The following is a 26,299-nucleotide window of genomic DNA, read 5'->3' on the forward strand; positions in this document are numbered from 1 at the left end:
GCCTTTTAAAAAAAACCTTTATGCAGGTCATATATACAAGATAAAACATAGGACAGTATAAAATGGAACTGTCATATAAACAATTTTACACTCGTGACTGTACAATTTATTTTTGAATTATTTACAAATATACATGTTCTGTGGGCTGGTGCTGAATTTACACTGAACTTTTGAGATGGCCGATTGACAATTCAGTATTTTATAATATCAAACTTCCACTTTTTCATTTTATACATTTACAAGTGCGGCATTTTTTTATAGTATACATATACAAAATGTTGCCGTGAGGAGTGCTTCTGTTCAGGGTTCCAGCTACATGACTTCATTCACACAAACACACACCCTTGGTTATTGCAACCCCCCTCCTCCATTCATGCCCACAGGGTATGCTCATAGCTGTCAACGTTTCCCTTTTTTTAAAGCGAAATTCCCTTATTCCGAATAGGATTCCTCGCAAGACAAGGGAAAAGTTGACAGCTATGGGTATGCTTAGTTCCCCTGTTTCAAGTATCCCCCCCCCTTTCCCCTGCATGGGGTGGGGTTTTGTTGTGGGGTGGGTTGAGTGAACGTACCACTGCTCAATCCTAGCTACGTTGATTTTTAAATGTTTCTCCATTGATTTATATGCGTAATTTTCTCTTCTGTCCACTGGGACACTGAAAAATATATTTCTAGTGTTAACTAGGAAGTCACCTAGTTTTTCAGCAGGAAGTCTCTCGAACTCAGTTCCAGCATCTCTCAGATGGGTGCCATTGCCATTACAGTCATACCTCGGCTTACAGAAGCTTCAGGTTGTGTGATTTCGGGTTGCACACTGCTCCGAACCCGGAAGTACCAGAACAGGTTACCTCCGGGTTTCGGCGCATGCGCAGAAGCGCGACCCGCACATGCAAAGACACGCTGCTGCAGGTTACGAACGTGCTTCCCTCATGGATCACGTTCACAACCTGAGCACCCACTGTATAAGAGAACAAGGGAGGTGTTCATGGTGATTTCCGGCACCTCATTTTTCTAGAAAAATAGCACTTGCAGACAATGAGGTGATTCTTTCTACTCCACATTTTTCTGTCTTCCTGTTCCAGCCACCTGACTGACTAAGTTGTCAATTCCCCCCTTTCAACTTTCTGTGCCCCTTAGCCATCAAGGAGCTGGGTTTTTTTAATCTTCAGACTTTTTGTACCTGTGCGTCCTTTGTCAGCCAGTACTTCTCTCTTGTGTCTCAGTGGTACAGTTCTGGTTACATTAGCACAAGGGTGGGAAGAGTCAAATCAGAATTAATATCGGCATATAGATACACACCCATAGTATAAAGCGGTTTCCTCCAAGATTGAACTGGTTCCCCCAACAGTGACAATGCCTAGATGTTTTCCCAGCGGTTTTATACTCCCAACAATTGGTTTCCTGCTCATCAGTGGGTATGACAATTAGAATTTTGTTTCTGATGGTGCCTGTGGGGTGGAAAGAAGCAAATTAAAAATGGCTCAGCTTTTGCAAGTTGCTTTTGAGTTCGCCTTTTGGGAGAAAAAGACGAATAAATATTAATATCAAAAATAAAGTAAAAAACGCCTTCCCCCAGCACTCTCCCAAAATTTCAAGTTACGGTATGTTAGGAGTTGACCGTCACTATGCAGTTGTGTCTTCTGTTGACTAGATACGCAGCCACTGCTTAATTTGTCGCTGCCGTAAGGTATAGCAATATTGATGAAGCCAGTCAAATGGAAGGCATAAGGTAAAGGTAAAGGGACCCCTGACCATTAGGTCCAGTCGTGGCCGACTCTGGGGTTGCGGCGCTCATCTCGCTTTACTGGCTGAGGGAGCCGGCGTACAGCTTCCGGGTCATGTGGCCAGCATGACTAAGCCGCTTCTGGCGAACCAGAGCAGTGCACAGAAACGCCGTTTACCTTCCCACTGGAGTGGTACCTATTTATCTACTTGCATTGCATACTTAAACTGACCATGCCTATTGGGGCCTCAGTTCTACCTTCCTGTAAAAGGGACTGCACTTCTTTCTTTTAGTAGATCTGTTTCAGGGCAATAGCCCCCCCCCATGCTTCTATCTTTACTGAAGTGTCCCTTACCATGAGCTCCCGACTGCGTAGTCCATTTGTGTTGATTACATAATGATCCTTGTCTTCTTTTTCCTGTGACGGAATAGACGTGTTAAGAGTTAGTGAGAGATATGGGTTTCTCTTCTTTCCTTTAAGTAGCTGGTAGGGTTGAGTGATATATCAATACATCATCTAAAATCGGTTTGAAGTCCATATTGTGATATCAGTTTCTTGACTTTTGACCTGGCAATACAGTGGTGCCTCGCAAGACGAAATTAATTCGTTCCGCAAGTCTCTTCGTCTAGCGGTTTTTTCGTCTTGCGAAGCAACCCTATTAGCGGATTAGCGCTATTAGCGGTTTAGCGGCTATTAGCGGCTATTAAAGGCTATTAAAGGCTTAAGGGATTAGCGGGTTAGCTGCTAAAAGGCTATTAGCGGTTTAGCGGCTTAGAAAAAGGGGGTGGGGAGCGAAAAAAAATCTCAAGACTCGCAAGACATTTTCGTCTTGCGAAGCAAGCCCATAGAGAAATTCGTCCTGCGAAGCACCTCTGAAAACGGAAAACCCTTTCGTCTAGCGGGTTTTCCGTCTTGCGAGGCATTCATCTTGCGGGGTGCCACTGTATATCGCGAATTATGACAATTGTGTGCTATGCAAAAATCACAATGCGGGGAAACCAGGAAGCCATCTTGCTCTACGTAGCTCCATCCTTATTTCAGACATTGCGATATATCAGCATATCGCAATGTTTATGTGGTGATATATATCGCGATGTTGAAAACCAGATATCACCCAGCCTTAGTAGTGGGTGCTGGTCCATTAGGGCAAGTGGGGTGCTGCTACACCACAGAGGCGGATTTAAGGGAGCGCAACCGGTTTACCTGCCAAGCCAAGAGGGTGCCACAGAGGGCACCTCAACAATGGTAAACAGTGGAAGGTGGGAGGTGGAGGGGGCACTAAGTTTTGGTGTGGCACAGGGTATCACTGAAATTTTAAACCCCAAGTCGGCCACTGCCCACCACCTTAAGTCTGCACTCAGGCAGTCCCTTCCTGCCTTCTTTATATCCAGGAGATGGCACAGGTTCAAACTTGTCCGTCTCTGTGCTGTCCCTTGTAAAACTCGGCAGGGAGGAACATGGGGGCAAAACGTAGAATGAATTGGCTCTGCCTACAGCGCCACCTACTGTTGGACTCCCTGCTTTTCACCCTACCAGCCCTAGCCAACACAGCATTTAAAGTATCAGTTTGTTCGTAGTTTTGCCAAACTGACCTCAGTACTGTAATTCAGTTTGAGATTCTGCTCACAACAGGAATTACTTTTATTTCAACCAAATCTGTCTCCAGGCCAAGTTACTATGGATGGAGGGGTAGTCTTAGAAACCTACCTATATGCAAATGTACAGCTGTGGTTTCTAATATGAACAAAAGCTAAGACGTTTGCCCAAGTGAAAATCAGTTACTGCAGCCTTTTTCTTACCATATTGGGTTTGTACTTTGGTGCGCTGAGCACAAGGTCCTTTTTTAGCAATATGTATAAAACTGCATCATGGATGGTGAGGAAAAACATGGACGGCTTAATTTCGTCATCAAAAAATCCACATCTTTCCAGTTTATCCAGAACGCCGTCTGGAGGGGGAAAGAAAACAGGTTTCCAAGCCAGGAAAAAAGGTTAGTAAAAAATCTCAAGCACAACATTCAAATTTATTTTAATAATAATAATAATACATTATTATTTATACCCATCTGGCTGGGTCTCTCTAGCTACTCTGGGCGGCTTCCAACAAAACACTAAAATACAATAACCTATTAAACATTAAAAGCTTCCCTAAACAGGGCTGCCTTTAGATGTCTTCTAAAAGTTTGGTAGTTATTTTTCTCTTTGACATCTGGTAACTATATTTAAGATGGGGTGCCAGGCTACACTGTGTTCATCACTCGTACAACTGAAGAAAAAGTGCCACTGAAATATCTGGGAATCATGCGTAAGTAAGTACTTTTAGCATTTTAGGGGCAGACTTAAGACACAAACTTTGAACATGTCACTGCTGTTCTTTAAATAATAAAAAATAGAATGGGTTCAACTTACCGTGTGCTCCCACAATATATACATCCACATCAATCCGGACAAATTCTTTCAAAGTCTGTTAAATGAGAAATTTACAGATAGGTTGATGGCAGGATGAACTGTTAAAAGCTTGCTTCTGTCACAAGCTTACTAGGTGACCGTAAGCAAGTCACCACTTCCAAACTTCAGAGTTTCTCCCCACTCTCCTATTCCTGTCTGCAATATTTGGATGGTAATTCTGGCTTTCCATACAGGATTAATGAAATAACATGCCCAATGTGGTTTGAACACACCAAAGTACTATATCCATGCTGTGTCTTATTGCTACAGTATACAGTCGTACCTTGGATCTCAAACGCCTTGGCTCCCGAACAAATTGGCTCCAGAACTATCGAAACCCAGAAGTGAGTGTTCCGATTTCTTAATGTTCTTTCGGAAGCCCAACGTCTGATGGGGCTTCCATGGCTTCCGATTGGCTGCAGGTAGCTCCTGCAGCCAATAAGAAGCTGTGTTTTGGTTTTCGAACATTTTGGAAGTCAAATGGATTTTCACATTTGTGTTTGACACAGTAAAGTCAGCTTTTGCCACTCACTTTCATATGCCTGGTTTCTCACCCTGTCTTGTCGCATGGTGAGATCTGACATGTCCTGAAGAATGCAAGCAATTGATGGATTTCTAAAACATGCCTGTTCTGTGGCTCTTTAGGGTTACAGGTTTTTGTCGATTGAATGAGCTATGCAGAATAAACATGTATTTTGTTCCAGCGTGGTATTATGTCAGACTAGGACTTGGGAAGCTCAGGTTGAAATTGTTACTTGGACTAAATTCAGTTGTTCACCATTTATCAGTCTAATTTATCTCACTGGTTTGTAGTGCGCATTACAAAAAGGGGTACAGAAAAAAGCAATGTACACTGCGCTTTGGGGTTCTTAGAATAGGTGTGAGACACAAATGTAATAAAACGAATGAATAATTAGCTTTACACTTGTTGGCTGGAAGATGTACGGAGGAGCATTACCTGTCCAAGGACTCTCAAAGCAGAAACGTCAAGAAACGACACTGCCGAGAAATCAAGGATGACGCTGTGTGTGTCGATTTTTGGAACTGTGATGTTGGGAGGAAGGTCTGAGTTCCAGTCTATCTGAATTGGCAAGTCTTTGGTATATGTGGGCTGGTCCAGTTCTTCAATTCTGTTGTTGTCCAGCTCTTCGTCAGAGTCGCTTATGCCACTAACAGTGCAAATCAAGCCTTTCTGTATCAAAGGAAGAAAATGATCAGAATTCCAATTACTGTATTAATGAAAAGATAACTTAGTACTGCCGGTTCTACTGTTAAAGGTAACCTGTTTACCTATAAGTTGCTGGGCAGGGGGAAACAGGAATGAGAGAGAAATTCTTTAAGATAGTAATGGTTTGTAAATCTTAGAAGAACATAAGTGAGAAAGAGAAAGCATAGGCACTATTTTTTTGTGATTCCTAGGCTCTAAGTCCCAAACTTCATTTTATGCCGCTCCCAATGCCTCCTAAAGCTGGTCTATTCTTCAGTCACTTAAGAGTTCCTTCCTTCCTGTTCCTTCATTTCCTCCTTGATTCCCTGGTTTTTTTAAATGTCCCTCCACCAACTTCCTACATAGTTTCAGAACAGCTGGCAGTATTTTATTTGAGTGTGTGTGTATATATATAGGTAAAGGTCCCAGTCTTGACAGACTCTAGGGTTGTGCGCTCATCTCATTCTAGAGGCCGGGAGCCAGAGCTGTCTGCAGACACTTCCGGGTCACGTGGCCAGCGTGACGAAGCTGCTCTGGCGAACCAGCACCAGAGCAGCACACGGAAACGCCGTTTACCTTCCTGCTATAAAGCGGTACCTATTTATCTACTTGTGTGTGTATATATATATATATGTGTGTGTGTGTGTATATATCTGTGTGTGTGTGTGTGTGTGTGTGTAAACATTTTTTCCTGGTCATACGACTTAGTAAAAGTGCATTTTCCCACCAGCTGAGAACAAACTGGCATACTTTTTCAGAGTAGTAGACAATTGGTCTACGTTCCAGATTAGTTAACCTAGAGCAGGGGCCAGCAAACCTTTTCAGTAGGGGGCCAGTCCACTGTCTTTCAGACCTTGTGGGGGGCCAGACTATATTTTGGGGGGGAAATAATAGTGAACGAATTTCTGTGCCCCACAAATAACCCAGAGATGCATTTTAAATAAAAGGACACATTCTACTCATGTAAAAACACGCTGGTTCCCGGACCATCCGCGGGCCAGATTTAGAAGGCGATTGGGCCAGATCCGGCCCCCGGACCTTAGTTTGCCTAGCCATGACCTAGAGCAACCCCAAATAGATTATTCATGAAGGAACGTGATCCTGGACAGAAAAAAATGTTCCACACCCCAATCCAAGAGATCTTGGGGTTTGTTTGTTTTTTAAAAGAAATCTGAGTTTTAATTCAAAAATATGTCAGTTTGTACAGGTTTATACAGGCACTTTCTTCAAATGCCAGCTTTTTATGATCTCAGGAATGCTCTAAAAACTGCCGCTTGCCGTCTCTTATGGTAAAATGGCATTGCTGAACATTGTATCACTTGATGGCAGCCTGGCATGTGCCTTACACCTAAGTGTACTGCTAATGCCTACTTGTTTTGAGTATATGTAATATTGGGAGTATATGTAATATTTATTTTCCCAGTAGTGATGTATGGAAGTGAGAGCTGGACCATAAAGAAGGCTGATCGCCGAAGAATTGATGCTTTTGAATTATGGTGCTGGAGGAGACTCTTGAGAGTCCCATGGACTGCAAGAAGATCAAACCTATCCATTCTGAAGGAACTCAGCCCTGAGTGCTCACTGGAAGGACAGATCCTGAAGCTGAGGCTCCAATACTTTGGCCACCTCATGAGAAGAGAAGACTCCCTGGAAAAGACCCTGATGTTGGGAAAGATTGAGGGCACAAGAAGAAGGGGACAACAGAGGACAAGATGGTTGGACAGTGTTCTCGAAGCTACAAACATGAGTCTGACCAAACTGTGGGAGGCAGTGGAAGACAGGAGTGCCTGGCATGCTCTGGTCCATGGGGTCACGAAGAGTCGGAAACGACTAAACGACTAAACAACAACAACAACAATATTTGTGAGCCCCCACTAGCCCCAGTGACTTTCAAAAAAATGATCTTCAGACTCCTGCAAGGTTTGTTGACTGGGATGAGACACTTGTAAATTCAGTGAGAGATCTGCACCATTGAATGAATGCAGGATACTTACAGGTGTGACTTGAAGCTCTCCTTTCTTCAGCATCCTTCTGATTTTCCTCAGGGCTTTGTTGCGCTTGCGTAGCACCCTCAGTGGCTTGAACCCAACCTGAAATATTTGATTTGATTCGGTTTAGCTTGTTAAATTCACCGCTCTGAGTGTTACATGAACCTTTGCACTCAGCTACATTAGTCAAAATGCAGCGTTATAAATGCGTTATAACACTGTGACACCAGACGGCACCGTACAGCTGAAATCGCAACTCAATGCTATTTTCAGTTGTGAGCTTTCCAACCGTTTTTTGCATAGTGTTTTCAGAACGTTTTTTAAATAGCTGCGTAGATCTAGCCCTTGGTTCACTGTCCAATATCCAATATTACATGAAAAATAATTTCTGTTAAGGAATTACCACCCACTCTCTCCAAGATTCCTAGGGGTTCTAGGCACTCACCCAGGGTCTGTGTTCTTTTGGAGAATTGAAACACAGCGGAGACTATTGTAGATTTAAGAAATATGACTTATTCACCCAGTTACTCTGGCAACCTTCCAAATTCCCAGTCTCTGTTCACACCTCAGACCAAGGGGGAAGGAGTTCTCTTGCATTGCCAATGGTCCTCAATGGCCCTGTTTTGTTTCTTAATGGCCCTGGCATGGCCAGGTCATCTTGTGTAGGCAATTCCAGGAATTCCTCTGCAGCTTGTATTTCTCCCTTCACATCCCAAATACAGTGGTACCTTGGTTCTTAAAATTAATCTGTTCCGGGAATCCGTTCAACTCCTCAAACCATTCAAAAACCAAGGCGTTACGAAGCTCAAGGCAGTAGAAACATAAGATGATTGGACCCCACTGAATTTGAAGCATGGGAAGCCCCAACAAAAATTTATAATTTGGCAATATATTTGGACTTTATGATATGTATTTGTATAATTTGGAATATTTAATGTGATCTGATTGCATTGTTAAAATGGAAAACTTAATAAAAAATATTTTTTTAAAAAAACCAAGGCGTGACTTCCGATTGGCTGCAGGAGTTTCTGCACTCAAGCAGAAGTCGCGTCAGACGTTCGACTTCCAAAAAATGTTCGCAAACCAGAACACTTATTTCCAGGTTTGTGGTGTTTGGAAGCCAAGCCGTTCAAGAACCAAGGTACCACCGTAATCAAAATCCTACCATTTATTAATTTATAGAGTTTCAGGGGGTCTCCTCCCCAAATCTATAACAATATGCTTACCGCTGCAATCAATTTGTCCTTGAAGAATTCGATATTAGCAAAGAAGATTGGGGATGGGCATCTGAAAATTTTCACTCCCTCTGGCTCATATATCTAGGTCAAAAATATGCATATTAGTTTAGCACATCGTTTCGCAATCAATAGGCAGACACCAACTACTGCAGCCAAGAATCATGTTCTTACATCTCTATAATCCTTCCTGTTTCTGTAGATGTCGCTTCTTCCAACATTAGCCAAAACTGTGCATTTTTGACTGAAAAACAAATAAAAAAATCAAATGAGTTGACTAACACACTGTAAGGGGTATTCATCAGACTTCCATTTCAATAAAGATTAACACCTTTGATGGGACTTGTAGTCTGTAGGGCCATTGGTTCCCCATGTATAGAATGGTATTGTTAAGTTTAAACCAACTTGTGATTCGAGGACAGGATCCACGACTGCCGGATTCCTTTAACAGAATACTCATAAGGAAGGGGTAGGCGATGGCCACACTCTGCCCTTCCATACACCAACAACATATTCCAATGCCTAACCGCCAATACCAGAAAGTTGTGACGATTTGCTACGAGGTAGGCGAGAAACCAAGTGGCCAGTGCCAATTTGCCAATTGGGTAAAAACTCCTACCAGGCCCCTTGGGCAACCAAGGCGACCAACCAGAGGTCCATAACAAGGTCAAGCATGAAGCGATGAACTAAAGGGAAGGGTGGGTTGGTGACCCATTGAAACCTGGCAGCGCAATGAGGGGAAAGAGCTGCTGCGGCTGCATTTGAGCGGCTAAACCCCGCCCCCGAGCTTCCCTCCGATTGGAAGACTGACCGTGGCGCAGCAGCAATGACGGTAAGCAGGGGCCGGAACGCCCCCTGCGAAGCGTGGGAACGGCTCCAGATTACAACCCCTCCCTTCTGGGAGGAGGAGAGACTTTAGCAAAGTAATTTGCTTGCCCTACGAAGCCCTGATAGCTGCAATTCTGTAAGGGCACGTCGTTCTCTTTCTAGCAGTAAGTTCTCCATAGCCTCATCAAATTATAAATTTCTGGATTTTTTCTGGGGTGGGGAGCAGCTAGGATATACTGGTATAAAACTAATACGTGTTTATGTTTGACCAATCCTAACACTCAGAAAGTCCAATGGGACTTATAGTCTCAAGTTAATGTGCATAGGATTTCAGCATTATGGGAGTTTTGTAGAAACTCAATACATCCTGAAGCATTTTACTCTATGAAAATGTCTGCTGTGACGCAAGGGTGCCAACTTGTATAAAAATTTTGAGGTGGGGGCAGCTGTGTCAGGCACAAGCTCCGCAGCTAAGGCACAGTTCCTTCTGCCATGGAGCCAGGCTCCGATTAAGGAGCCTGCTGTGGGGGCGCACATTGGTGCCCCCTCTCAAAATTGCGCCTGGGGCCATGGCACCCCCCACGCCATGCCTCTGTCTTCTGGCCATTAATCTTTTTTTAAAAAACAATTTAACTGTGTCGATTGCATTTTTAATTATTATTTTTAAATTAATAATTATTACATGAATCTGACAAGTTGGGAAGATGGACTCACAATTGTGCACGGAATATAACAGTGAGGAGTTCGAATCCCACTCCAGCTGCCAACCCAAGATCCAGACCCAGTAAGATGCCAGCAAGGAAGGTCACAATCCAGATAAGCTGAGAAACATAGATAGATATTGAACAGTCAGGTATCATGGACACATTGATCTACTTGCACTTTGACGTGCTTTTGAACTGCTAGGTTGGCAGGAGCTGGGACCGAGCAACGGGAGCTCACTCCGTTGCGGGGATTCGAACCGCCAACCTTCCGATTGGCAAATCCAAGCGGCACAGTGGTTAAAACCACAGCGCCACCCGCACCACCTTAAAACACATGGTTTCCCCCAAAGGCATTCTGGGAACTGTTGTTTACCCCTCGCCGCATGACAGCATCCTAAAGAAACAGCAGCTCCCATGATTCTTTGTGCTTTAGATCTGCATTAAATACACTTCCAATGTATGGTGTTGATGCGACCGAAATGCTTCTCTTGGGTTTCGGCGTGTATGGATTGTTGAGCTGCCTCTGTGATCGTGCAGGTTTTGTATGCATGCTGAGCTTGGCCTTCTTATAGATACGCCTTTTGAAAACTATTGCTCTGACCGTGGAATGCCATATTTTTCGCTCTATAAGACACAATTTTCTCCTCCTAAAAAGTAAGGGGAAATGTCTGTGTGTCTTATGGGGCGAATGTGTGGTCGATCGCTGGCTCCCTTTCTGGCCCCGTCCCCCTGCCCAGGCCTCCATTTTTGAATGATCTGCCGATGGAGGTTGTTTGTTTTCCCAGCTGATTAGATTATCTGTCTGGTAACTGTAGAAACGGCTCCCTTTCCTTTCCTAATGAAGCTGCAGAACTGTGAGTTGAACCACGTAAAAACAGGATTTTTCCCCTTTGCAAAGTAAGCTCAACAACTTTGAGCTGATCCTCAAAAAAAGGGGCTTTTCCCCTTTGCAAAAGAAGCTGCCACAACTGTGAGCTGATCCTAAAAAAAGGGGGGGGGGCTTTCCCCCTTCCCTCCTCTAAAAACTAGGTGCGTCTTATGGTCAGGTGCGTCTTATGGAGCGAAAAATACGGTACATATCATGAATGCATTCCAATTCTATTGAATACGTGCAGTTGCATTAAGTGGGTGGCTATGGATTTGTGAAGCATTTCTCCTAACAAACTTAAAACAAAGCTCGCTACAAGGGAGCCAATGAGTGCAAATTATTATTATTATTATTATTATTATTATTATTATTACACCACCCTATACCCGGAGGTCTTAAGGGCATTTCACAGAATAAAATAAAAAGATAAAACCACAAAATGCATAACCAAAATAAAAACAACAACCCAATAACCCCACGCCCACCCCAAAATACCCACATTTTAAAAGGGCATAGGATCCTCACAACATTCATGCCCTTCCCCCATGTCAGAATTCCTTGTTCTGTCTGGCGAAACTCAAAAGGCAACCATTTTCTGAATGACCACCTTTCACAATCAGTTTTAAAGGAGGGATTTCAAGAGTCTTTCACAGCGAGGTTTCTGTTGTTACGGATACTTACGCAGTCGTATCTGTCCTTGCCCCACAAAATCTTTATCTCCTTGAACTGCATCAGCATTCCCTTTAAATTGCCTAGAGCCAAAGCTGCGAGGACTGACTGTCAATGAAAAAACAAAACACACTTCATGGTGAAATCTAGACACATATTTTAAAAAACGAAAAATATTTGGAATTTGCCATAAGCTCACCATCGCCACCTAGTGTCACATTTGTATAATGCACTTAAAACGCACTTAAAACCTTATATTTGCAGCTGTATAGCTGAGACCCATGTTTAAGGTCAGATGGGGGGGGGGGATAGTGCTGTGTGTACTCAAATGCTGTGACTCCCAGGGTGTTGCTGCTTCTCTCCTCTGTTTCCTTTTTGCTTCCTTTCACCACTATGATGTCAAACTTCGTTGTGTGTAACATAGCTGTCAACTTACAGATTTAAAAATAAGGGATCAGCAGCCAAAATAAGGGATTTTGCTTAGCTTATACAGTGGTGCCCCGCAAGACGAATGCCTCGCAAGACGGAAAACCCGCTAGACGAAAGGGTTTTCCGTTTTTCAATGTGCTTCGCAGGACAAATTTCTCTATGGGCTTGCTTCGCAAGACGAAAATGTCTTGCGATTCTTGCGAATTTTCCCTTACTTTTTTCCTCCTAAAAAGTAAGGGAAAATGTCTGTGCGTGTTATGGAGGGACTGCCTACGGGTGGCATGCCTACGGATTTTCCTCCTCTAAAAACTACGTGCGTGTTATGGTCGGGTGCGTGTTATAGAGCGAAAAATACGGTACTTTATGTTGATCTGGGGAATATCGAGCAAGCATGGCGTTAGGTTCCACTGGTGATGCAACAGTTTTTGTTCCGTGCCATTGGAAAGAATGGCATTACAGTGGTGCCCTGCAAGACGAATGCCTCGCAAGATGGAAAACCCGCTAGACGAAAGGGTTTTCCGTTTTGGAGGTGCTTCGCAGGACGAATTTGCTATGGGCTTGCTTCGCAAGACGAAAATGCCTTGCGATTCCTGGGTTTTTCCCCCTCCCCCCCTTTTCCCAAGCCCCTAAGCCGCTTAACAGCTGTTTGCTAAGCCGCTTAACAGCTGATCGCTAAGCCGCTTAACAGCTGATCTAAGCCGCTTATCAGCTGATCTAAGCCGCTAATAGCCTTTTAGCAGCTAATCCGCTAATCCCTTAAGCCTTTAATAGCCGCTAATAGCCGCTAAACCGCTAATAGCGTTAATAGTGCTAATCCGCTAATGGGCTTGCTTCGCAAGACGAAAAAAACCGCAAGACGAAGAGACTCGCGGAACGGATTCTTTTCGTCTTGCGAGGCACCATTGTATTTGTTGAATGGCTGTTATGCACATAAAAGTCCGTACCTTCTGCAATGGTTCCAAAAGATGACCTATGGCCAAGATGACAATCAAGACAATGACAGCTGAGAGGAGTCCAGCAATCTGTATGAGAAAAGCCCATTGTCAGTCTGCATCTTAGAATACAGGTTTCTTGAATTCAGTTAGTTCAGGATCTCGTCTTATCCAATACCTACCTGTGTTTTGCCTCCCGTACTTTCCTGCACACCCGACCTGGACAGCGAAGTGCTTGCAGCGAAACCTTTGAACGCACCGCCAAAGACATTGCCTATTCCAAAGGCGATTAATTCCTTCAAAAACACCCAAAGGTTATGTATATATTATGACCAGACAAGGCATTTCGTAAGCTTTCTTTCTCTGGCAATTTATTTATTTTCTTCAAAAGTATTCACATTCCTCTCAATATCCCAGGTTCTTTAAATGTAGAACTGGCATCTGTAGCGATCACTTACCTGGTTAGCATCGATGGGGTAATCGTGCTTTATGGAATACACCTTTGCCACGGAAAAGGCCACAGCAAAGCCAACGATCGCAATAGCGAAACCGTCACCCACACAGCTTTCAAAGATACCTACATCTGGTGAAAAAGGAGCCTGAAACCTGGAAGCAAAGGTCAGAGGGGGTTTTAAAAAAGCAGGGCATAAATAACCTTTGTAGCATGTTAAGAAAGATGTGGTGTGCTGCATGTGTGTGTGCGTGTGTCTGTCACACACAGCACAATCTACAGTGTTTGCAGGTGTGACTGACTTTAATATGGACAGGACAGAGTAAATGGACTCCATTTTTGCTGTCTCTTAATGCAGGTCAATGAGCCTGAGCTTCCACGGTCACCCCCACCATGAACCAGCACCAGTAGGATTGGAAACAACAGCAGCAGATACGTTCTACGCTATGATAATAATGGCTCTGTCCTCTCCTCCTCCCCAAGACTGGCTTTTGTTATTGCCTTTTCAAGAAATAACTGGAAGGTCCTGAAATGACACTTCCCTTTGTCTCTTTCCTTCCACCCCCAGCTAAGGAGGATATACTTCAGTCTCCGTGCGAAAAGAAACAATAGAAACAGTAGTTTGGGTCAGAAAACAAGATGGACCCAGGGAGCAACACAGAAGAGGAAAGCAGAGCACCGGGCCCTGTGAGATAACAGTATGCAGTGGTACCTTGGTTCTCAAATGACTTGGTAATCAAACAACTTGGAACCCAAACACTGCAAACCCGGAAGTGAGTGTTCCAGTTTGCAAACTTTTTTCGGAAGCCGAACATGCTCCGTTTTGAGTGCCACACTTCCATTTTGAGTGTTAGGCTTCTGATTTGAGCGCCACGCTTCCGTTTTGAGTGTTACACTGAGGTCTGTCTGTTTTTGCTATTTCTTTTGCGTTTTTGTTTTTTTGTTTCATTTTTGTGACTGTGTGGAACTCATTTCCGCTACTGATTGATTGATTGATTGATTGTATGACTGTAGTACATTGTTTATTGCTTTCGTTTTATGGATCAATGGTCTCGTTAGATAGTAAAATTCATGTTAAATGGCTGTTTTAGGGGTTGTTTTTAAAAGCCTGGAACGGATTAATCCGTTTTGCATTACTTCCTATGGGAAAGCACGCCTTGGTTTTTGAACGCTTTGGCTTTGGAACGGATTTCCAGAACGGATTAAGTTTGCGAACCAAGGTACCACTGTAATGCATTGGGGGGGGGGGCTGGCTGTCACCCACTGGAGAGCCCACTAAAAGGTAAAGGTAAAGGTACCCCTGCCCGTACGGGCCAGTTTTGCCAGACTCTAGGGTTGTGCGCTCATCTCACTCTATAGGCCGGGAGCCAGCGCTGTCCACAGACACTTCCAGGTCACATGGCCAGCGTGACAAGCTGCATCTGGTGAGCCAGCGCAGCACACGGAAACGCCGTTTACCTTCCCGCTGGTAAGCGGTCCCTATTTATCTACTTGCACCCGAGGGTGCTTTCAAACTGCTAGGTTGGCAAGCGCTGGGACCGAACAATGGGAGCGCACCCCACACCGGGGATTCGAACCGCCGACCTTTCGATCGGCAAGTCCTAGGTGCTGAGGCTTTAACCCACAGTGCCACCCGCGTCCCTGGAGAGCCCACTGTGCGGGAGCAAATAGGCTTTGGCTGTCTACTAAACTGCTTAAGTTGTGCCTCCAGATAACCTCAGTCTGTTTCTTCGAAAATAAACCCCAAGACTAGAAAGCCTCCAGAGACCTCCTTCTGAAGAATACCATCGGAGTTGGTGAAGTTTTTTGTTCCGAAGGTGACTGGTCATATTAATACCTCCCATTAGGCAGGGGGTTGGCCTCGATGACCCTTGTGGTCTCTTCCAACTCTATGATTCTATGATTCTATTATTCATTAAACTCATGGCTTATAGCTCATAGCTCAGGACCCATTTACAAAGCATTTAACTGCCCTTTGACCGTCCTTCTATATTTGGGTCAAGGTGTGGTAAATACGTTCCCCACAACTTTGCTTGGAATGAAAAGCTTTTTATCTTAAATTTGTGGCACTACCATTCCCATTCAAGAATAGGGTGTACTTACCCCTTTTCAAGCTTTCCAACAGTGTCTACCTGGAATTTCCCTTTGAAATCAAAACCATAGGATAACCCAGTTGCAATGACAGTCTGGAAAGAAGCAAAGTAGCCAGCATAAGATTTCAGTAAGGTGTTTCTCAGCTAGCGAGTGGACATATCTTCCATTTGCTAAACCTTGGCCATAATACTTGCCTCCATATTGCCATATTTATCTTAGCTACTTACATTTATATTAGCTGATTACGCCTGAGGCTCCAGAAAGAAAGAGTTCATTAAAACAAGCCCAGGCTATATTGAAATATATTGAAATGGGGAGGGGGCTGCCACCTTGTTGTAGTCCATCACAATCATAACAGTTTGGCATCGTTTTTGTGGTGACCTTGTCAAAAATATTGTAACACAGGGTTCAGTGTCGCACCATGACAAACGTTCCATCTGCTTTGTGCATCCCAAGCCCCCTGTGGCAATTTTGGGTTGTTTAGAGGGGACAGTGGGATAAGCTTTGTTGCACAAACAGAAGTCCTTGCGCAGGGCTTCTGCTGTGCCCATAGTTTGCTGAACCTATCTTGTTAACTATAAAGGTAAAGGTACCCCTGACCGTTAGGTCCAGTCGCAGACGACTCTGGGGTTGCAGCGCTCATCTCGCTTTACTGGCCGAGGGAGCCAGCGTTTGTCCGCAGACAGCTTCCGGGTCATCTGGCCAGCATGACTAAGCTGCTTCTGGCGAAACCAGAGCAGTGCATGGAAACGCTGTTTACCATCCCGCCAGAGTGGTACCAATTTATCTACTTGCACTTGACGTGTTTTTGAACTGCTAGGTGGGCAGGAGCTGGGACCGAACAACGGGAGCTCACCCTGTCACGGGGATTCGAACTGCCGACCTTCCAATTGGCAAGCCCTAGGCTCTGTGGTTTAGACCACAGCGCCACCCATGTCCCATCTTGTTAACTATAGTGTGATGCAATTTTAAATGAGCTGTATTTCCTCATAAAAGACAACCCGATACACCAGGAAAACACCAACCGAAGAGGATTATAGGTGGCTCTTTTTTTCCTTTCCTTCTTTTTGTATAACAGTATTATTTAATATGTGACATTTTAGTGTATTTTTCATCTTTGTTGGAAGCCGCCCAGAGTGGCTGGGGAAACCCAGCCAGATGGGCGGGGTAAAGGTAAAAAGGTAAAGGTACCCCTGCCCGTATGGGCCAGTCTTGACAGACTCTAGGGTTGTGCGCCCATCTCACTCAAGAGGCCGGGGGCCAGCGCTGTCCGGAGACACTTCCGGGTCATGTGGCCAGCGTGACATCGCTGCTCTGGCGAGCCAGAGCCACACATGGAAACGCCGTTTACCTTCCCGCTAGTAAGCGGTCCCTATTTATCTACTTGCACCCGGGAGTGCTTTCGAACTGCTAGGTTGGCAGGCGCTGGGACCGAACAACGGGAGTGCACCCCGCCGCGGGGATTCGAACCGCCAACCTTTTGATCGGCAAGCCCTAGGCACTGAGGCTTTTACCCACAGCGCCACCCCAGATGGGCGGGGTACAAATAATAAATTATTATTATTATTATTATTATTATTATTATTATTATTATTATTATCTACCTCGAGCTGAACAGAAGTATAATGATTTGTATCAGTATGTAAAATCAGCCGTGTAAACCATGGGTAGGCAAACTAAGGCCCAGGGGCCGGATCCAGCCCAATCGCCTTCTAAATCTGGCCCACGGACGGTCCGGGAATCAACGTGTTTTTACATGAGTAGAATGTGTCCTTTTATTTAAAATGCATCTCTGGGTTATTTGTGGAGCATAGGAATTCGTTCTTGTTTCTCCTCCCCCCCCGAAAAAAAATATAGTCCGGCCCCTCACAAGGTCTGAGGGATAGTGGACCGGCCCCTGGCTGAAAAAGTTGGCTGACCCCTGGTGTAAACAAACAAACAAATAACTCTTGGCTCCCCCCCCCCCTTTTAAAAAACAGCAAAAACAGAGAAAGAGAAACAGTTACCACAATGAGTTCAATGGGGATAGGTGCTGGGAGCTTGGTTTTGTAACGTTCATTCAATTCTTTCACGAAAAACACAATGACCAATATGATCAGCGAAGTGACAAGGTCTGCAATGTTCGTTTTGGTAATCTGCTCGAATATACCTTTCAGCGTCTGTTGCACACACAAGAAAACAACAACAACTATGATGAAGGAAAGGTAATTTACGGTAATTTACTTTAGCAATTGTATTTCTTGTTTCAAGCACTACTAAGGTAGTAATGATCCTGGATGCCTCAGAGTCCATCACTTATAGGCGGTGGAAGGAGGAATAAAGAATACTGCACTGAGCTGCTTGGAGGAAACTGTATATAATATATAAATTGATACTGCAAACGTTGGGCTGGGGATCCTGACCATTAGGTCTAGTCGTGACCGACTTTGGGGTTGCGGTGCTCATCTCGCTTTACTGGCTGAGGGAGCCGGTGTACAGCTTCCGGGTTATGTGGCCAGCATGACGAAGCCGCTTCTGGCGAACCAGAGCAGCGCACAGAAACGCCGTTTACCTTCCTACCGGAGTGGTACCTATTTATCTACTTGCACTTTTATGTGCTTTCGAACTGCTAGGTTTGCAGGAGCGGGGGCCGGGCAATGGGAGCTCACCCCGTCGCGGGGATTCAAACCGCTGACCTTCTGATCGGCAAGTCCTAGGCTCTGTGGTTTAACCCACAGGCTGGGCAAAAAGGAGCTTGCAAGGGCTGGAGACAAGTTTTTTAACTGCAAAAAGTTACCAGGGTATTTAAAAGCATTTCTTGTGATTACTTCTCAAATACCTCACAATAGCTAGAGAACGTGGTGGCGCTCCCAAGGAAGAATCGGGTGTGGATCAGAAACACTCACCCATATAATTCCCAAAGGCATATTATATCCAGGAACCGTCAGCTGAAAGATGAATTTCAGTTGGGACACAACAACATGGATGGCTGCAGCTGTTGTGAATCCGCTTATCAACGATTGGGATAAATAGATAACAATGAAGCCGACTCTCAACACACCCAACAGCAGCTGGAAGAGAGATAAAGAAACAAACGCTGCTTTTATGGGAGCAGAACCGAAAAGAAACATTATCGGATTTTTATTATTTCTACCTGAAGTGGTCTCCTTTTTGGAGCGACAAACATGTTTTTTAAAGGCCTGTTTTTTTCTCAATACACCTTTAAAGGTTTTTTCATTGTTTCATATATGGTGAGTTTGGATTTTTAAGAACCTCATTTTTAATTTGTATGAAATATACACCTGATTTTTTTCAAGTCAAATTGCAAGCATCTCTTAATCAAGGTCTTGAGAACTGGGGGGGGGGGGAGGGGGGGAGAGAGAACAGAAAAGAAACAGCCATCTTGCTAGTCTCCTGATATTACTGCTAAGTATCTATAAACCGGGCTTTTTAAAAAGTGCTCTTCATGTACATTTTCTTACATCATCACACTCCCTCATGTGGGGCTCGGTGCTGCCACCCCCATGAGAACACCCTGTGGTGGCTTCACAATCCCACTGAAATGCTCCCTCCCTGATCTGTTGTCCAACTGCATGCTGGGAACTTAAAACCAGAAAAAGTGTCAAAGCAATACAAAAGACATAAATGCTCACCCGGTAAAATATTAGTAAGAACAAGTCCTGTCCCCCTGCCCACTAAAAGGTAAGCACTACCTTTGGAGGCAACCTAATTAACCAAAGACCCAGGTAAACAAACAAACAAAAATTTTAGCCTGGTGCCTAAAGACTGACAAGGAAGGTGCCAGGTGAGTCTCCTTGGGAATATCATTCCGCAAATGGAGAGGCCACCATTGAAAAGACCTGTTTCTCATATGGTCACCCTCCGCACCTCCCTTGGGTGAGGGATGTGAAGAAGAACTTCTGACGAAGACCTCAGAGTTCAGGCTGGTTCATATGGGAAGAGGTGGTCCTTAAAGTATTATGGTCCGTAACCATATAGGGCTTTCCATCCATTGGAACAACGGCCCATGAACTGACTTGTGTTTCCTGCTTGGCAGGGGGTTGGACTCGATGGCCCTTGTGGTCTCTTCCAATTCTATGATTCTATGATTCTAGGTGCAAAGGGGGCATCTCAGTTGACTGGGCATTAGAGTGACCTGTGTCGCTGGCCCTTTTCAACAGTGTGCTTACTTTCTTCTCGCAGGACACTGTGGAGTGATTTTGTGGCATGATCTAATGCTTTGATGGATTGGAGCATCAGGGATGGATAAACAAACGAAGACAAGAGTTACAGACATTGCTTGGAAATACTTACCTGAAAGATGCCCGCAAGCATAGTCACCGATGCGGCCACCACGACTCTCTTCTGATTTATCTCATCCATCAACGTACTGTTTGCCAGCGTGCTGTTACTCACTGGATCTGGGACTATTCGTATAACGGCGCCTCCTACCATCAAGCTCAGGACAGGAAAAGGACCTGTGTGGACATTGTTTGCATTGTAAAAGCTTCAGCTTAAAAGATCCTATCAATAAGAGAAACTTGCGCCATGCACAAGTGTGTGAGCACAGAGTAAATAGGATTAGAATCCCCCTCCGTTCGTTAAGGAGTTCTTCAGCCATTCAGATCACACTATGTTCTTCATCCTGAATTTTGTTTTCTGGGTAACCTCTTGATGGTTCAACAACGAAGCCAATTACCTCAAACAGAGATGGGGAGCTGTTGGGTCACCAAGGTGCTGTTGACTCCAACTCCCATCAAGCCCAGCCAACGTGGGCAATAGTCAGAGATGATGTGAGTTGTAGTCCAGCAACATCTGGAGGGCAAAGGTTCCCCACCCTTGACCTAGAGCAGTGTGTTCCCAAACTTGGGTCTCCAGCTGTTTTTGGACTACAACTCCCATCATCCCTAGCTAGCAGGACCAGTGGTCAGGGATGATGGGGATTGTAGTCCAAAAACAGGTGGCGGCCCAAGTTTTGGAAACACTGACCTAGAGGAATGGTGGGCTCTGCTCCAGCCGTGGTCTTTCAGCAGAGGCTGGACAGCCATTTTAAAGGATTCTCTGCTTCAAGATTTCTTTCATTAAACAGGAAGTTGGACTAGACGACTCACGAGGCCCCCTCCACTTCTATGATTCCATAACAAGGTTGTTGATAAAAATCCACTGCATTTTAATTGTGGCTGGAAACAAATGCCTCTCTCTCTCTCTCTCTCTCTCTCTCTCTCTCTCTCTCTCTCTCTCTGTGTGTGTGTGTGTGTGTGTGTCCCATTGATGTGTGGACAGATCACATCAATGGGACTGACTTACGTAGGCCTCTGTATGACTAGGCCAGGGGTCTGCAACCTTTAAGACAAAAAGAGCCACTTGGACCCGTTTCTGAAGGGGGAAAAAACTGGGAGCCGCAAAACTCGTCATTATAAAAATAACCTTTTTGTCACTTTTTTATTATTTCTTTGTTTGACCCCTCAGAATTACTCCTCCTCATAGAAATAAACGTTAAATTAACAAGTTACCTTTTTGTGTGTGTGTGTTCTTCACTCCCCTTCAAAACAGTGACCAGTGTACATGCCCCCTTTCAATGCAGTGACCAGCGTACATGCCCCTTACAATGTAGTGGGTGGGCGGGCGGGAAGGTGACGTCGGGACGGTGTGTGACTAACGCACACACTGCCCCCATGCGACATCACAGCCAGTACAGTGCCCGCCACAGTGGGGAGTGTCGGGGCGCACAATGAGCCTCCTCCCCTCGCTAGTATCTGCCCCGGAGCCGCGGCAAAGGTGTAAAAGAGCCACATGCGGCTCCGGAGCCGCGGGTTGCTGACCCCTGGACTAGGCCTTTAGTCAAATCACCTCTGACCGAGTGATCTAAGGTACATGAGAGCGCCTTTCTGGTGTGCATGCTCCATGAGAAAAAGGAGCTCTCCCCTTAAGTGGTAGGAAATGCTTTGTAGACATGGAATATCTCCCATCATGAAAGTAGATGGAATGTTATCAGCACATAACTCTGAATTGCGGTCCTATTCTTTACCTGTTCCATGTTTCTTCTGTGATACCCACTGAAATCACCCTGCTCCTAAACATGTATGCTGACATATCTATCAAAATATCACCATGGTGGTATAGCATCTTGTTTTATGGTGTTGTGCCAGTAGCACTATTGGCTCCCTTATCACACAATGTACTGGAGCAGCCATTCTTACAAGTGATGCGTAGCTACAGTATGTTCTATTGGAAGAAGTCTAGGTAAGGTGAATTAAAATCTTGGAGAAGGTGGCACCGTGCCAAAGTCCCTTGGAATGCAGTTCAACTTACCAACCGATATATGTCTGGAAGAGCCGAAGAAAAAATATATAATCACTGGGAAAAACGCTGCATAGAGTCCGTAGCCTGGAGGAATGTTTACCAGCAAAGCAAATGCTAGACCTAAAATTAGAAAGAAGAAAAAGTGCATCACCTTAGAGAATATGCTTGCATGTAGGGGAGAGGTGAGCAGTTGGCTACCTTCCAGAATCTGTTGGACTCCAACTCCCATAACCCCTCACCAGCCTGGTCAATGGTCAGGGATGATGGGAGATGTAGTCGAGCTGAACATCTGGAGAGCCATGGATTCCCAACCAATGATATAGAGGAACCTCTAATATGAAAATAAACGATGTGCCATTTATGAAATAACTGAAAATATTTACCTTGTAGAACAGCTACGAGCCCCGTGCTAATTCCCGAAACAATGTCACTGAGAATCCAGTCTTTGAAGCGGTAGGCAGGTAGCCAGGAGATGACAGGAAACAAATTAAAAGCTACTTTCTTTGCTTTTTGTGGAGTGCAGCTGAAAAGAGAATGATTGAATCATGCAAAAGTTAAACCACTGATGTCCCCAGCTGGGTCTAAGAAAAGGATGAGAATGTATATAACAGAAAAAATGTTTGCTACCAAGACGACGATACCTTTTTCATCAGGAAACTCTAAGCAGAAGCAAAGAACCTGCAAATACCCAAACTTTGTTTTGAAGACAGTAAATTATGCCCTTCATCATTTCTCTGATGAAAATAGGAACGTCTAATTCAACAACAACAACATTTATTATCTATATCCTGCCCATCTGACTGGGTTGCCCCAACCACTCTGGATGGCTTCCAACATATTTAAAAACATGATAAAACATTAAACATTAACTATACAGGGCTGCCTTCAGATGTCTTCAAAAGGTTGTATAGTTACTTATCCCCTTGGCTCCGGGGTCACATAACTTCCTACCCTCAAACATTTCTCTGATGAAAATACAAAAGTCCTAAAGAAAAGTGGGACATTTCAGGATCAAATCAGAAACTGGGATAGCTTCTGTAAATCCGGGATGTCCCTGAAAAACAGGGACACTTGGAGGGTCTGCAAGCCCAAACCCACTTACCGGGGAGGGAGTAAGCCTCATTGAACTCAGGATGTCTTACATACTATGGTTAGAATTGCATTGTTATGGCCCCATAGACTGGTGTTTTATTGTGGTATTATTCGGCAACACATTCTTAACACGATACCAGTGCATTTGGAGTGTATTAGGTCCGGGGCCTACTTGTTTGTTGATCTCTTAAAACCCTCCTATGTTGATCTCTGGTTCAAATATTTCCAGAGTGGTTTACGATAAGGAATGCTCAGGGAGGACAGAAACTTCTGATAGCGCAGAAGGGGCCAATAGCTCGCTTGATCTTGGTTTTTTGATCTTGGTTTTCTGACGGCTCCTTCTGCGTTGCCATCTGCCCATGGGCAACGGCTAAATCAAACGTACACACCTCTGCTTAGCTGTGAAATGAATATGGCTTGAGGGTTCCTTTCAGACCGATGCTGGTTTGAGAGAAAAAGCATCAAGCGGCACAGCAGCATTTAAGAAACTACAGGTTAGCTCTGGGCAAAACCGTGTGTAGATGCACCGGCAGTGCAGCCAGAGTAACTGGCAACGTGTACACAGCCAAAGATTCAGCCGCCAGCCCAGCCAGCTTCTCAACAAGGAAATGTAGTGGAAATTTCTTGTCTTTCATCTCAAGTGGCAAAAGATCCTGGGCCAGCCTTGACGTGTAGGGATAATATTATATAGTGGTACCTCGGGTTACAGACGCTTCAGGTTACAGAGGCTTCAGGTTACAGACTCCGCTAACCCAGAAATAGTACCTCGGGTTAAGACCTTTGCTTCAGGATGAGAATAGAAATCGCGCAGTGGCAGCGGCGGCAGGAGGCCCCATTAGCTAAAGTGGTACCTCAGGTTAAGAACAGTTTCAGGTTAAGAATGCATCTCCAGAACAAATTAAGTTCTTAACCAGAGGTACCACTGTATTGCCTCCCTCACTCTTCAGGATTGGTCTTGCCTCCTTGTTTGGATGGGTCACAGAGCATTATGCGAACGGGATTGATTTGAGTAGCAGTTTGGTTATGTGCATTGAACTAGGTAAAGGTAAAGGGACCCCTGACCATTAGGTCCAGTCATGGCCGACTCTGGGGTTGTGGCGCTCATCTCGCTTTATTGGCCGAGGGCGCCGGCGTACAGCTTCCGGGTCATGTGGCCAGCATGACTAAGCCGCTTCTGGCGAACCAGAGCAGCACACGGAAACTCCGTTTACCTTCCCACCGGAGCAGTACCTATTTATCTACTTGCACTTTGATGTGCTTTCAAACTGCTATGTTGGCAGGAGCAGGGACTGAGCAACGGGAGCTCACCCCCTCGTGGGGATTCAAACCGTCGACCTTCTGGTCAGCAAGTCCTAGGCTCTGTGGTTTAATCCACAGCTCCACCCTTGTGCATTGAACTACTCAGAGAATTAAGATGAGTCCTTCAAGCTGGCGGTTCTTTCTTGTTTTCGCCTTTAACATGCCAGAATGCTATATGCAGGGCCCAGTGGGGAACAAATGATTGGAAATCTTTTCGGAAACCAGCTGAAAATCTTACCAAGAAATCCTGAAGAATTACCCCATGGCACCATTTTATTTTTTTATCCATGTCTACAAAAGAACGTCTCTTACCTAAAGCATACTCTGAGATGGTCCACAAAGTTTTTATGGTATCTGGGCACTTTCTGATGCTCTTCATCAAATGCCAGGTCTGAGTACAGTGGCCGAGCCACAACATACTGGTTGCCAACGGGTTCCACCATGCCTTCAGAAAACACTCCCCTACGAGCTTTCGGAGTCCTCCTTAGCGTTAATCCTGTGAAGCCCTGAAAACAAATACCGGTAACAGAGTGTGCTTTTAAAATAGCTTAGTATTACGAAGCCCACAGATGAGTGAACTCTAAATTAAGCATTACCACCTTTGAAGATCAAACGGAACAGTATTGAGGCGTTATATTTTTCTCAATGGCCTGCTTCCTCCTTCCTCTTCACACTGCAAAGTGGTGGATCTCTGGGGCATCCCCTTGCCCCTAAAAAGAAAGCTCAAGAATAAAGGAGGCAGGCTGCTTATAAAGGAGCCAAAAGTTTGGAATTTGAAATGGCCAGGATATGTGTGTGTGTGTGTGTGTGTGTGTGTGTTTCTTTAATGTTTCCTGTAATAATCATGAGAAAAGAGAACACTATTGGCTTTCATTGTTTTTACACTTCAGCAAATTTTGGAACCTGAAACTTGGTTTGTGGGTGAGTTTGGAGTCATATTGAGATTTACAGTAAGCAACAGTCAAAAGGATCATTCTCTGTAAACTGAGAATTCCCAAACATGAGGAAGAAACCTATTAGTTATAATTGGGGGGGATTTTGACTTGTTCCAGTAATTTATTATTATGGCCTGTCCTTAATACTCTGGCTTTACAATAGTTATTAGTTCTTCTCAATTGCTTCTGTTTTAAAGTGATCATTCTAAATATTTGTGTTGCTTCTAGCTTTTAGATGTATTTAGATCAGTGGCGTAGCGTGGGGGGTGCAGGGGGGGCCGGCCGCACCGGGCGCAACATCTGGGGGGGAGCGCTCGCACTCGCAGCTCTCTGCCTCTACCTGGCTCACTCACTCTCACTGCAGTGCTGGCTGTGCGAATCCGATCCGAGCTGCCGGGTCGCCGCCCACTGTGGAGGGGGGGTGCCAGGCGTGCGGTGCGGTGCGGTGCGGAGCGGTGCGGAGAGAGAGCGAGGGACTATCTGGGGGAGGGACAGTGCAGCGGGGGCGCAAATTACTTGCCTTGCCCCGGGTGCTGACAACCCACGCTATGCCACTGATTTAGATGTATTAAGATGTTTTCCTTCTCCTAGATGGGCTCCCTTCCCAGGTGGATGAGCCCCATCTGCCCCTCACTTTCCTCCACAGCCCATGTAGAAGCCACCTTCTTGACCATTTTACACAACACTGGCTCTTTTATATGGTGGGGAAATGGAACACCAACATTTAAGGGATGTTATAACAAGGAGAAGGGGATGACAGAGGACGAGATGGGTGGACAGTGTTCCCGAAGCTACCAGCATGAGTTTGACCAAACTGTGGGAGGCAGTGGAAGACAGGAGTGCCTGAAGTGCTCTGGTCCATGGGGTCACGAAGAGTCGGACATGACTAAACGACTAAACAACAACAAAAATAAATACCGTTTCATGATTACTTAAGTGGCAGTCCTGCAATTCCATCCTTTGGTGAGAGTATTAGCAGAAAGAAGGAAATTATTCTAATTCATTAATGCCCAATGAAGTGAAGGGACCCTCCAGTGCTTTTTTTTCTTTAAAAAAAATGTTTAGGGGTACTCTCATTTTCCTACTCATATTGAAATACTGTCCCTCAATGAGGC

General features: G+C 44.9%; 1 protein-coding gene across 2 annotated transcripts; it reads right to left on the reverse strand.

The window, feature by feature from the left end:
- SLC26A3 (solute carrier family 26 member 3) lies at window positions 1-24,974 on the reverse strand. Of its 2 annotated transcripts, XM_083399638.1 has the most exons (21): window positions 24,846-24,974; window positions 24,562-24,755; window positions 22,242-22,381; window positions 21,868-21,978; window positions 19,870-20,033; window positions 18,462-18,626; window positions 17,583-17,735; window positions 15,586-15,668; window positions 13,490-13,637; window positions 13,214-13,327; window positions 13,044-13,121; window positions 11,683-11,778; window positions 10,144-10,250; window positions 8,776-8,845; window positions 8,593-8,685; window positions 7,373-7,468; window positions 5,130-5,363; window positions 4,133-4,187; window positions 3,524-3,672; window positions 2,079-2,141; window positions 1-1,448 (listed from the first exon to the last, which is right to left on the reverse strand). In XM_083399638.1, the coding sequence occupies exons 2-21, from the start codon at window positions 24,690-24,692 to the stop codon at window positions 1,425-1,427; spliced, it is 2,274 nt and encodes a 757-aa protein (XP_083255764.1). In that variant the 5' UTR covers window positions 24,693-24,755; window positions 24,846-24,974; the 3' UTR covers window positions 1-1,424. The 2 variants fall into 2 exon arrangements, with proteins under 2 accessions (XP_083255764.1, XP_083255765.1); XM_083399639.1 differs by lacking the exons at window positions 24,562-24,755; window positions 24,846-24,974 and adding an exon at window positions 22,500-22,669.
- Window positions 24,975-26,299: the final 1,325 nt, after the last annotated feature.

This window comes from Podarcis tiliguerta (genome assembly GCF_965153285.1).
Source record: "Podarcis tiliguerta genome assembly, chromosome: 10".
In the NCBI taxonomy this organism is placed as follows: domain Eukaryota; kingdom Metazoa; phylum Chordata; class Lepidosauria; order Squamata; family Lacertidae; genus Podarcis; species Podarcis tiliguerta.